The 12,201-nt window shown below is 58.2% G+C and overlaps 1 protein-coding gene across 3 annotated transcripts; it reads right to left on the reverse strand.

Moving 5' to 3' along the window:
• Positions 1-981: 981 nt before the first annotated feature.
• ADAMTSL4 (ADAMTS like 4) lies at positions 982-11,955 on the reverse strand. Of its 3 annotated transcripts, none has more exons than XM_036273346.1 (18): positions 11,858-11,955; positions 9,367-9,468; positions 9,100-9,157; positions 8,467-8,822; positions 7,594-8,275; positions 7,261-7,363; positions 6,424-6,560; positions 5,910-6,114; positions 5,518-5,690; positions 5,272-5,383; positions 4,986-5,171; positions 4,679-4,808; positions 4,177-4,381; positions 3,188-3,364; positions 2,697-2,882; positions 2,416-2,595; positions 1,988-2,132; positions 982-1,833 (listed from the first exon to the last, which is right to left on the reverse strand). In XM_036273346.1, exons 2-18 carry the CDS (start codon positions 9,384-9,386, stop codon positions 1,697-1,699), a joined length of 3,192 nt encoding a protein of 1,063 aa, XP_036129239.1. In that variant the 5' UTR covers positions 9,387-9,468; positions 11,858-11,955; the 3' UTR covers positions 982-1,696. The 3 variants fall into 3 exon arrangements, with proteins under 3 accessions (XP_036129239.1, XP_036129238.1, XP_036129240.1); XM_036273345.1 differs by having other exon boundaries at positions 1,988-2,147; XM_036273347.1 differs by lacking the exons at positions 982-1,833; positions 1,988-2,132 and adding an exon at positions 2,156-2,328.
• Positions 11,956-12,201: the final 246 nt, after the last annotated feature.

Below are 12,201 nucleotides of genomic sequence, written 5' to 3' on the forward strand. Positions count from 1 at the left end.
AGGGTCTGGGTGTGAGTAGTCCCTGAGTTCTGCAGGCCTTATTAATGGTCTTCCTCAGCCACACTTGTGGAGGTGCAGAGAGGGGTGGGGGGGGGTGGGGAAGGATGCTTCCAACGAGAGGAGTCTGATTCTGTGCCAATGACCCCTTCCTAGGCACAGGGACCCCTGGGAAGTCCCAGAAGTGGAGACCTGGACTCAGCCCTCAGGTTGGTAGCGTCAGGGAGAGAAGCTGTGTTATAGAAAGGGCTGCCTGCTTTCACACCACCTCTAGCAAGCTATTTACCTTGAGAGATGAAATGGGCGGGGGAGGCAGGAGGGAGAAGACTAGGGTGAGACATCACAGAAGAATGTGTCTTTGGCAGGACATCCAGTACTGCCTAGAGCTAGGCCAGGCTCCACCTCCTCCAGCCGTTTCTGCTGGGGGGGGGGGGGGCAGAAATCACTTCCTCTCCCCCCACTCTATGAAAAGCAATAAACTAACAGCTTAATAGGGAAATGGGTAATAGCAGAAAGGATGGGAGAGGCAGGAAGGCAGGGCCGAAGAAAGAGAACAGGAAGAAAGACTCTTAAAAAGCCAGCTGCCATTTCAGCTCAGCCCCACATTGAAAGAAGTGCTACTAGATTCCAAGAAACTTGACAGAAAAACCCAGCCTACCAAGAAACCCACCGTAGACCGGGCAGTGTTTTCCTCAGCTCTGGACCCGAGCTCCCAACTCCATACCTAAACTGGGAGAAGTGGTGACCTCTAGTGGTCAACGACCAATCTGCAGGGCTTATGGCCGGCCAGGATCCTACCCCTCTGACCCAGGCTACAGATCTCAGGTGATTGGGGCTCACACATTAGCCTTTCTGGGCCGACTCTCTCCACCTGGGCTCTGAATGCTGTTTCCCCTTCCCACCCTTCATTCGGGCTGCACACTGCTTGCGTAGGTGGCCCGTATGGCTGGGTTTCCATGAGGACAATAAAGAGCCTGTTTCTCATTTGTCATAATCATCTTTAATAAAAAATAAATTAGTTCTGGGGTGGGAACCATTTCAGGAGATGGGGAGCAGGGGTTAGGTTGCCTTATTGTAACCTTTCTCTTTCCATCCTCTGCCCAGCTGGTCCCTGTTCTGGGAAGTTACTCGCTCTTTCTGGGGTAAGGCAGGGTTGGCAGTGGCTGACCCCCACCCCTAGCTAAGTAATTGTGAGAGGAAGGGATAGAGAGATTAGCTAAGAGGAGAAAGGGTCTGAGGACAAACAGGTAGTTTAGAAGAGCGGAGGCCTGACCTTGAGAACTGAGGTTTAGGGAACAAAGTTGGAATTGATGGGGGGGGAGCAGTCACTAAGGAGCTGGGATACTCAGGAGCCACAAACGTGCTTTCCTCCCAGCCTAGAAAAGTCTCAGGGAAACAGGCATTATCCCCTCCCCCTTCCTCAGTCTAACTTTGTGAGAAGTGACACACACTTATGAGTGCACACACCCATGCAGGCCCAGATACACGTTTGGAGACATATGTGCACATACACCATCACACCACCACACCAACCCAACTACAAGTCTTGATCGTCGCTGTCAGTCATCTTGCCACCTTCAGCCACCCTGGGGGACATCCCTGGTGAGACTAGGACAAGCTGGAGAGCCAGAGGGTACAAAGCGAGCTGATTGATGGGTGACTGATGGTGGCATGAGAAACCATGAGGAGAGAACCCATTTCAGGCGGGCTCGGAGGGAGACCGCTCCAGGACACGGGCACAAGAGCGGCAACAGGTGGCTGTGTAGTAGGGATAGACGCAGAGCCGGGCCTGTACCACCAGGGGGCAATGTGGAGAGCTGTCCTTGCACTGATCATCTGGGGACAGAGGAGGCCAGGGGGCACAAGATAGTCATCACCAAGCTCCATCCCTCTGGAGGAGTGTTGCCCACACCCACTGGTTCTTTCTCCTTTCCACCCACACCTCAGCTAACACCGTTCTACTGGGAGGGGGGGCGAGGGGGCTATTTACCAGGGCGCTGGCTGCAGGGTTGGCTGTTACAGGGTCGTTTCCTGGAGGGCCGCAGATGAAGAGGGCATCGGATGCTGAGGGTCTGGTTGGCAGTCAGGCACTGGACCTCCCTTGTCTGCACGCCACCCTGGCAGGAACGAGAACACTGGGGAGACCCCAGCTACCAAATCAAACCTTTTCTGTGCCCCAGGCTCCTCCTGAACCCCAGGCCTCGTCCTCCGCTGAAAGGAATATGTGGGCAGGGCTGTTTTGGAGCATTATAACGTCCCACATGGAGCAGGCCCACCTGTCCTTCAGGTGTACAGGATGTGGGACAATGTTAAACTGCAGCTGGCCTTGTCCTGGAGCACAGATGAGGGGTTTCGTGAGAGGAGCCTCCCCTTCCCTGGAAGTCCACACTGAGCAGGGCACGGGAGCCAGGCACTCACCGGACTCCAGGCAGTGGAAAACCATCGGTCCTGGCAGTCCTGCCCCTGACAGGGCTGCAGGGCAGGGGGCCTGGGCAGGTGGGAACAGTTGCTAGGAGAAGTCACGTTGAATTCAGTCCCCAATTTGGACACACAGATGACATCTCTGCGCTGTGTGCCAGAGCCACAGTCTGAGGAGCACTGATGGAGAGGAAGCACAGGGTGTGCAAGGGGCAGGGATCACTCCCAACTGCTCCCAGGGGACACACTGACAGGCACCCCCTCCCAGGCTCCCAGCTCACCTCGGCCCAGGGCCCTGTGTACCAGCACCATGTCATCTCACAGGGCCCCAAGCTGCAGGCACGCATGTCAGGGGGGCGGCTTCCGGGGGCACAGCTCTGCTCACTGGTTCCTACTACAGCTTCCTCCCCACTCCCCAGGCAGACCACAGAACGTCGCTGGATTCCTGTCCCACACTCAGCTGAACACTGTTGAGAAGCAGAGCAGGGGGCCTGTGTGAGGGGGGCTGCTGGTGATGAAGGGGAGAAGAAGTAGGGGCTGAGAGGATCAGTGTGTCCTGGATCCAGATCCTGGGAGTCAGGGAATGCCCCAGGGGGACCAGCCAGATAAGGGGAACCTTTGCTGGGGGTTCCAGGACCATAGTGGGAGTTTTTCTCACTTATCTCCGTGTTCCCAGCATCAGCACTGTCTAGCACACAGTAGGTGCTTGCTCAGTAAATGTTCACTGAGTTTTGGAAAAGCTCTAATAGGGTGTCCTGGGTGTGGGGCCCACCTTGGAACTCCAGTCGCTGTGGAACCAGGCCATAGTACAGGGCCCCATGTCACAGGCCTCTCTGCTGGGGGGCCGTGGGGGGCCTGACGCACACTCCCGGTCGCTCACTTCATCACCATTGTTTCCAACACAGCGAACCAGCCGGCTCCTCTGGCCGCGCCCACACCGCACAGAACACTGAGGGGATGAGAGGATCCAAGGAGCTGGGTCCAGGCTTCCTCACCAACCTCCAGCTCTGTGGCTCTTGAACAAGGACCTGCCTTTGATCCCTGGCTCAGCAGCTACATGGCTTTGTGGGGTGAGCACAGGACTCTGGGCCCCAACCCAGGTTCAGCCTATCTGCCTTATAGATTGGTGTCCCATGTGAGATCTTGTTTGTAAACTGTTTCTGCTGATTAAAAATAAATTGGAGCCCTGGACAATTTGGCTCAGTGGTTAGAGTGTTGGCCTGTGGACCAAAGGGTCAAGAGTTCAATTCCTGATTAAGGGCATGTACCTGGGTTGCAGGTTTGATCCCCACCCCAGTCGGGGCCATGCAGGAGGCAAACAATCGATGTGTCTCTCACATCCATGTTTCTCTCTCTCCCTTGCAGTCTATCTAAAAGTCAATGGGAAAATGTCCTTGGGTGAGGATTTAAAAAATGATAATAATAAAAATCGCTCTGGCCAGTCTGGCTCAGCGGTTAGAGCGTTGGCCTGCGGTCCAGAGAGACCAGGGTTCGGTTCCCGCTAAGGGCGCGTGCCTCGGTTGCAGTTTGTCCCTGGCCCTGGTTGGTCGTGTGGGTGGTGACCACTCAATATGTCCCTTTCACGTTGACGTTTCTCTCTCTCTCTCACTCCCACTCTATCTGAACAAAAAATGGAAAGATGTCCTCGGGTGAGGATAAAAAAATAAATAAATAAGTTGGAAAGCCACTCCTCTAGCTTACTGGGGCCTGTTCCCTTAGGATCCTCCCCCTCCAAGACCCTGCTTGTCTGGTCCCACTCACCTGGCTCCACGGAGAACGAATCTCCCAATGGCCACAGAGGCGCAGCTGGCAGGGCTGGGTGATGTTGGGCCGGGGAAGGTGTCCACAGCGCTCAGGAGGCACTGAGGAGCCACCCCCCCCAAACTCCTGCCGGCAGCGTAGCTGGCGATGCTGGGTGCCCGGGCCACAGGAGCGGCTGCAGGACGTCCACTCACCAGCCTCCCAGCTGTGGTTATGTGCAGAGTGGGGGAGAAACAGAGACACAGATGGCAAAAGAGAAGATGTGTGGGGCTGCTGAGTTTGGAGAGAGGGCAGACACACCGGGTCCAGGTTCTCTTCGGAGCTCAGGCGGCTGGGATTTTTGTGCTATCTCTGGAATAGCAGCATTTCTAGTCAAACCCTGTCTCTGCAGCCAGGAGACTCACGTTGCTGCAGAATCCAGGTAAGACCTGGGCAGTGAGGATGTGTTTGCCTGGAGCAACTGTTGTGTTCCTAGGTAACCCTCCCTGTGGGTCATACTCACTATGGGGGACACGGGGGGCCATGGCAGGGTTCCAGGGAGACTGGGGGTCTGGTGCCCACAGCGCAGCTGCGTTCATCCAGTTCCTCTCCTGACTCACGAGAAATGCAGAGGAAGATGGGGCGCCAAACACCTGAAAGGGATGAGAGGGAAGCCAGGGGGGTAGGATGGCTCTGAGTCCAGTGTCAGTGGGGTCCCAGGTTTGACAGTTGAGGTGTGGACCCATGATCTAGGGTACGCAATCAGGAGGGCCGAGTTCGGGACCGGGGCTGAGGGTGCCAGGAACACAGGCTCGTGTGTGAAGTCTCACCTTTGCCACAGGATGCCGAGCACTCGGAGTGTCCCGCACGTTTCCAGAATCCACTTGGAGACCCCAGCGGTGTCCTGGGGTGGGGTGGGGCGGGCATCTGGGGGATGCGCACCTGACGCTGGAGTGTGCCGGGGGTCCGGGTGGGACGGGGTGCTGAAGCAGGTGGGGGATCTATCTTCAAAATCTCTGCCCAGGGAGAGTCGAGGAGGCAAATCAGATGCTCCCACTGCCTCGGAGCTTCCCTTTCATCCCTCCCCGCCTCCTACGTCTAGGGATCAGGCCTTACCAGGCTGGAGCTGGGGGACACGGGGCTCTGGGGCAGGGTTCTCAAGGTTTGGAGGAGGTGAAGAGATGACATACTGATAAGAAACACCTGGGTTTTCCTCCTGAAAGATCATCTGGGGAGAAAAAGAGAAGGTAATGAATGTTTGGGGTGGCAAGGGTCCCATACCAGTCGCCTTCCCTCCATCTTTGCCATCAGAGGGAAAGGCCCCCTCCCCAGTAGTTCTGCTTCCCCAGGCCCCAAGCTCACATAGACATCCACAGGCTGGGTCGTGGGGCCTTCGGCTGACAGGCTTTCCCCCGTGCCCTCCTCTCGAGGAGGACGGTTGTACTGGAAGACAGTCCCGCCGGCTGTGTAGGACCCCGGGGGATCCACAGCCCAGTTTCCGTTAATGATGGATCGACCCCCAGGGCCTCGAAGTGCTGGAGCAGGGAGATCAGGACACAGGAGGTGAGTCCTGTCCTCCTGTCCCACCACTTCCTGAACCACTCAGAGCCCCCAGATACCCGTACTCTCTTGGATTCCTCCTCCTCCAACCCAGGGGCTTGTTTGCTGTGCTGCATGGGGGTGTGGGGGGCAGAACCATGAGACCAGGAAGAGAGTTCAGGGAGCCCAAGACTCAGGGAGCCCGGAAAGCTCACCAAGGTAGTTGGAGCTGGGCCGGAGCTGGGCGATCTGGAGCCGGGAGGCTCCAGCAGGAATCCATAGGATCTTCTGATAGCCCAGAGGGCCCCCACGGTCAGTGAGGTTCCCGGAGACTAGGTGACAGGTAGAATCATCACCCCCACAGACTCCACAGCCATCTGGACGCCTGCCAGAGCCAAGGATCCCATCACAGCCAGGGCTCTGGAGAAAAGCAAAGTGAGGCAGGGCCACTTGAAGCCAGACACCACCTCACACCTCATCCTGCTCCTCTTGGGACCATTCAGCCCTCCACGCATCTTGGTCTTTGCACAAGTGAGAACGTTTGTCAGCGCCCCCATCCCCAGCCAGCCTCAGGGAAGCCCTGGTGGGCCTGAGCGAGCCTTCTTGCAGTCCACCTCTTGGCTCTGCTCAGCCCAGCTTGGCAGGTGAGAACCAGCCTCATTCCATCTCAGTGTGGTGCTGTCGTGACCATAAACGAGGAGACTGTATGCGCGCCCCAGCCTCGCTCACCAAACAGCGTCCGGCCACACAGATGTCCAGAGCTCCTGGCTGACACAGCGTCCCGTCCTGGACCTTCTCAGTGTGACGGACATAGAAGCGGAAGCCACGGGGACGACAGTTCAGTTCACAGCGTTGGGAGCCCTGAACTAAGAGGCAGGGTAGGAGGGTGGTTAGCTGTGGTCCCTGGGGGGGTTAACTGGGAAAGGCCAGAGGGCCATGTCAGAAGCTTGGTTTATATTAGCTATTGGCTATCCGGAGGTTGCCTAGGTCACTGTGGATGAAGACAATGTGACAATTCTGTGCTCTGAAAGGTTCATTTGAGGGTCACTTAGAAGTCGAGTCAGGTCAATTTAGGTCACTGAGACCAGGGTTGTGAAAGGGGAGACATACTTGAAACCTTTGATTATGCGAGTTCGGAGAGGTTACCTTGGTATCAAGTTGACATAAGCCTAAAAATTGAGTGGATGGTGAGTTGGGAGCTAGTGCTATAACCCCACCCAGGACCCATGGCACACTCCAACCCTGCTGTCACTGCTGGACAGGATCTCTCCACTGTCCCTCTCAGGCCGTGTCCACTTCTCCTCCCGGGATGGACTAACTAGCCAAAGGGCACACCCTCTCTCAGCCTGACCCTCCGCTGACCACCCACTACCATCTGACCCGCTGAAACCCTCCCCCCTTCCTGGGCCTGTGCTGTCCCTTCACCCCAGCCCTGGGACAGAGGAAAGAAAACATGACACAGTAGAAACACAGGGCCTACAGAAGAGAAACAGGGATTGAGTGTCTCTTGCCCCATCACTCCCAAGTCTTAAGCCCCCTTGTCCGGGGGTGGGTTAGAAACCTCACCTTCTGTGAAGGGTTCCCACTGGTACAGCTGGCCCATGAACTCCAGGGAGTCAAAGGCTGCACACTGCAGGGCTCGGGGGTCTGGCTGCTCAGGGGGGCAGGGCTGAGATGGGGGGATACAGAGGAGTCAAAGCTGGGGAGGAAAATGGGGTGTGGGTCAGGGCTGGATTGGGGAATAGGGAGGAAGTCAGGTCTGTGGAGGGCTCCAAGGCCCTTACCCTGAGGAGGTCAAATGGGGGCCTCCTCCCCCAGGCCCAGATCTGACAAGCTGAGGACCCAGACTGAGTCAGGGGAGGGGTAATGGAGGCAAGTGTGGGCCCAGGAAGAACTCACCGCCTGGCTGCAGGCTCTCAGCTGCTCGCTCTCCCCAGGACACCTGGGGACAGGGCTGCTGGGAGCAAAGAGGCTCCACTGGGGGCTGGGGTGGGGGCCAGCCCTTAGCAGAGGCAGCCAGCCGTCAGGGTAGTGAGGGGCAGCCTCCACGAGAGATCTGTGACTGTTCCCCCCAGGTCTCCAGCGTTCCCGGCTCTGCTGGCTTTGGCCCCGAGGGACAGAAAGGAAAGGATTAGGGTGTCTCTCTGCCACCCGGGGACTGGCCCAACCCTGGGAACTGGGCATTCTTGGCTGAGGGGACACATGGAAGGAGCCACTTTCTCCTAGGGAGGGGGCGAACGAGGGTGGCTCTGTGCCAAAGGCCTGGGCCCTGGGGTGGGGCCATGTGGAGGTGGGCCTTTTTCTGGAGGGCACCTCTGTCTGAGCAGCCTCAGGGCCCAGGGATTCTGGGGGGGGCGGGGTGTGAGCAGACAGCTGCACAGGAGGGAACTGAGTTTGCGGGGTGTGGTTTGTAGAGGATGGCTCTGCTCCTGGAGTCAGGGATGGAAGAAGCTCTGAGTTCTGGGAGAGCTCCGATCTGGGCGGTCTCTGGGGGTGCCTGCGGTTCCGATGCAGTGGCAAAGCAAAGGGCACTCTCCCATAACCAAACATTCCTGGCTTGATGGGGTCTCGAACCCGGGATCTGAGAAGGTGTTGTAGACATAGGATCACTGCTCCGGCGGTCTCTGACCCTGCCTCCCCTCCCCCCTCGACTTCCTAACACCAGAGATAAGCTCATCCCCCCACCCCAAACCCTGTGTCCTTCCCTTTTCTTTATCCAAGCCCCACCCCTCGCCTCAGGCCAACCCCTTCCCTCAAAACCCTACCCCTCACCTCCTGGCTCCTTGAGTCTCCTGGGCCTCCTCTCTCCCTAACTGGGAAGCAGGACCTCGAAGTGGGCCACCTCTTCCCCGAGGCTGTGGCCTGTACAGGGGGAGAGTTTCTCGGGGAGTTTGGGGTCTGGGGCCCTGACTTCGGGGAAGCAGGATTTCTGGATGCCTTGGGGGCCGGGATGGGAGGGGTGGGCCCTGGTGGAGTTGAGCTGTCGGGAGCTGACATGTCCGGCTCCTGCGTTGCACCCCCACCCCACATGGCTGGGAACAAGAGGCCCACTGGTCCCAAGGACCCCAGACGCCCTCCGGGCCCTGGCCTTCCTCAGGGGGTGTTTGAAGAGCATTTCCAGGCAACACCTATGTGGACAAAAAGGTCAAACAAAATTAGAATGATTTTAGAGGGAACCGTAGAGAGAGGCTCAAGGCCAATTCTGGAGGCTCAGAGAGGTTGTTACCAGCCCAAAGTCAGGTCCAGCAGCAGAGGTGTTATTTGGCAAGGAGTTAGGAAGTAGGGGAGAAGGGGAGGCAGGGGGAGGCCAAATGTGAGAAAGGGGCCATAGCTCGTCAGGGGCTGGAGAAGAGGGTGGGAGGTCAGGGGAGAGGAAAGGATCACAGCCTCTGGTCCCTGGCTTACCTCCTGATCTAGGCAGAGCTGAGGGAGGGACAGAAGCAGCATCAGACCAAAGGGGGGCCTACCAACCAAAGGCAGAGTGGGGATGTCACACAGGATCCAGAGTTGGTCTGGTGACCTGGCCCCTCACCCCCAGCAGGCTCCCCACATCCTGATGCCAACTTCTCAGAAAGCAAGTTACTCATCACTTCCTCCTGCCCCTCCCAGTGATGTCCATTCCCCTACTCCAGGGACAGAGCCATTCCTACACCCAGGCAGCCCACCTCTTACCTGCCCACCCACTTCTCCATCGATCCTCCTTGATGGGGCAAGGGAGGAGAGGACTGGAAGTAATCACACTACTTAGGCATCTGGACGTGGAGGGAGTGCACTCTGCAGGGACAGAAGCTTGGTGGTTACTCCAGGAAGCCTGGGGTTGGGAGGCTGACTTCTCGTAAGGCCATCCCGAAGTGAGGATGGAGGGGTGGGGGAAGACTGGCCCGTCCCTTCATGACCCTAAGGGGGAGCATGAGAAGGCATGCAGCCCTTGTCCAGCTGCTGAGGCTGGAGGGTGGAGGGCTCAGGCTCAGCCTCCTCCTCTCAGTCCTGTAGGACCGTCTTAGCTCCTCCTTAGTCCCAGCTAGAAACTGTTTCTGGGCCAGCTCAAGCACTTGCATCTTCCTTAAGATTATCTTCCTCTGGCTCCCACTCCTGCTCTGCTGGAGGTCCTGTGAGGAGGAGGGTGGCCCAGGTGAGGACATGCCAGATGCCCCCCTGAGGAGCTCACAAGAAGCCCCTTGGGCTTTCTGTTTCCTACCTGCCTTCCAGTCTCTTCTTTGCTAAACTCCTTCTGGAACACTCAACACATGTCTGACTGCCTCAAACACTTTTTAGCCAAGGAATTAACCAAGTGGGCTGATGGCTTAATCTCTAGAGAAGCAGGTGGTTTTCCCACTGCGATTTAACCTCCCCTTAGAGGCCAGCGTCCAGCAACTGGTTCAATGAGGGCTTATTTCAGGCGTCACTTTGATGGACTGGGGGAACCCAAGAAGAAAAGATGCAACTATAGCTGCCATCACTCCCCAACCACTGGCCTGCCATTCTGAAGAGCCCAGAAGTCTGTTCCTAAGTCTAGCTCTGATCACTCAGGGAAGTGGAACTTGGAACCCTCCCCTGACTCAAAGCTTCCCTCTTCCATAGCTCCCCCATTGCCCTCCAGCCCCTTCCTGCTCAATGCCAGCCCTTCACACCCCCACCCTTCATCCTACTCTTAGTTATGCTTTCCAGGAAAAAACAAAAATGTTTCTGTTGGATCTGAAAGGCACCCGGGAAAGGAGTCCAAGGAGCCAGTGCCGAGGTGGGCCAGCTCAGGGGCCAGAAAATGACAGAGGGAAGGGCAGGAATGTGCTTGGGGATAGCAACACTCAGCCCCACTCCCTCCGAGACCCCAGGAAGGATTTGAGAATTTGAGCCTGACCTGCAGGGTCACCCCAGCTGTTTGGGGTTGGGGAGGGGGTTGCTGATGACTGCTCCTTCCCCTGGCTGGGCTGCCCACTGAGGTCAGTAACTCCACCCTGATGGGGGTGGGGGGGACTAGTTCCAGAGAAGGGCCAAAGTTCCACCCAAACCTTCCACTCTCTGCCTGACTCAGTTACTTGAGGTTGAAGGGAAGGAGAGATGAGGGTGATGGTCACCGTCTGTCCCTTCTCTGCTGGGAGGTCCCCTTTCCACTCCCTCTCTGACTGCTTTTCTCTGCTACCCCAAGTCTGTATCTTGCTGTCTCTCTCCATGGGTCTACCCAGCACACATAATCCTGTTCTGAGCTGGGTTTGGCTTTGGCAGTTCCCTGGAGAAGTGAGGGGTGGAGGGTGGGGGTGACGTGAGCTCCTGGGGCTCTGGCCAGGCCTGGCTCCCTCTCTGGAAAAGTCCCACTCCAGCCCCCCTGCACAGCTGGGCAGGGGGCCGACAGCCCCACCACTGCAGAAACAGGACACACATTTGTGCTTTTTACCCCTTTACCCTCATCTGATGGGTCTCACTGCCCAGGATGAGGAAGGGAGAGGTCAGAAGTGGTACTCTGGTGCCAGGCTGGACACTAGTCTGGACAAACCTGGGCTCCTCCTGGCCACACCTCCACACTAGCCAGTGAAGATCAAAGAGGAGAGAGACCTGGGCAAGGCTAACCCTTTTACTCCCAGAGGGACCCACCTCTGAGAAACGGTGGTGCTTCGGGGAAGAGGGCTGAACAGCATGTTTGAGGGTTGGCATGGAGAGTCCCTATCTGGGTAGAACTCCTTGGTCCTCATTGTGCCCTCCATTCCTGGGTCCTGGAGGACCATCCCAACAGGTGTCCTTCCTTCTAGTCATCAGGCTGAACAGGATCACAGGCACCCACTGCATTCCTCCCAGTGCCCCTGTCCCCCAACTCTAGGAGCGATGGGTAGTGGGGCACACCATCCTCCAGGGGAGAGCAAGAGGCGCTGGCGCGTGCGAAGAGGTCCTGGGTATGTTTTCCAACTTTACTATGTGACTTAGGAATTTTGGCTGATTCTTCCCCCGGGTGACAGGGACAGAGTTCCACGGGATCAGAGCCCCCTCCCCAGGAATTCGACCTCAGGGACTGGGGGATCTTCCGAGGCTATAGGAGCTGGGGACGGGGTCGTGGCTAGGGCGCGACCGCGGGACGCAGGGAGCGGGGGCGGCGAGGACGCGCGGGGCGGGTGGCCTAGCGGGACCCAGGAGAGAGGGCGCCGGGGCCGGGGATCCCAGGGAAGGTCTGTACCTGCTCTGCGTGGCCCCGGCGGCCCGTTAACCTCTCTGCGCCCGGGCGCTCTCTGGAGGCAGCCTGGCTCCGCGGCGGCCACGGCGGCCCCTGAGCCGGGCTCCGGACACTGCCGCCTCCGGCCGCGGCTCCGCCCCCGCCACGCCCCCGCCACGCCCGCCACGCGCCCAGCCCTCGCCCCTTGGCGGCCCCCGCGTGGGGGCGGCCCATCCTCATCTGTTCGCCCAGGCCACCCACTCAGGGTAGCCCGCCAATGGCTCCACGGGGCGAAACGCGGCGGGTGCCAGCCGGTTTGGAGGCAGCCGTCGCCCCGGCACTGTCCCTGGGCCCTTGAGCTAGGCCGG

This window comes from Molossus molossus, unplaced genomic scaffold (genome assembly GCF_014108415.1).
Source record: "Molossus molossus isolate mMolMol1 unplaced genomic scaffold, mMolMol1.p scaffold_m16_p_20, whole genome shotgun sequence".
NCBI classification, from domain to species: Eukaryota; Metazoa; Chordata; class Mammalia; order Chiroptera; family Molossidae; genus Molossus; species Molossus molossus.

Excerpts from the sequence above, each read along its gene's own strand:
- ADAMTSL4 (XM_036273345.1), bottom strand. The coding sequence starts at position 9,386 with ATGGAGAAGTGGGTGGGCAG. Across the intron at positions 6,561-7,260 it reads GTGGGAACCCTTCACAGAAG|TTCAGGGCTCCCAACGCTGT; the intron begins GTGAGGTTTCTA and ends CCTGCCTCTTAG. Across the intron at positions 2,148-2,415 it reads TTTCCACTGCCTGGAGTCCG|CTGGGGTCTCCCCAGTGTTC; the intron begins GTGAGTGCCTGG and ends TTGATTTGGTAG.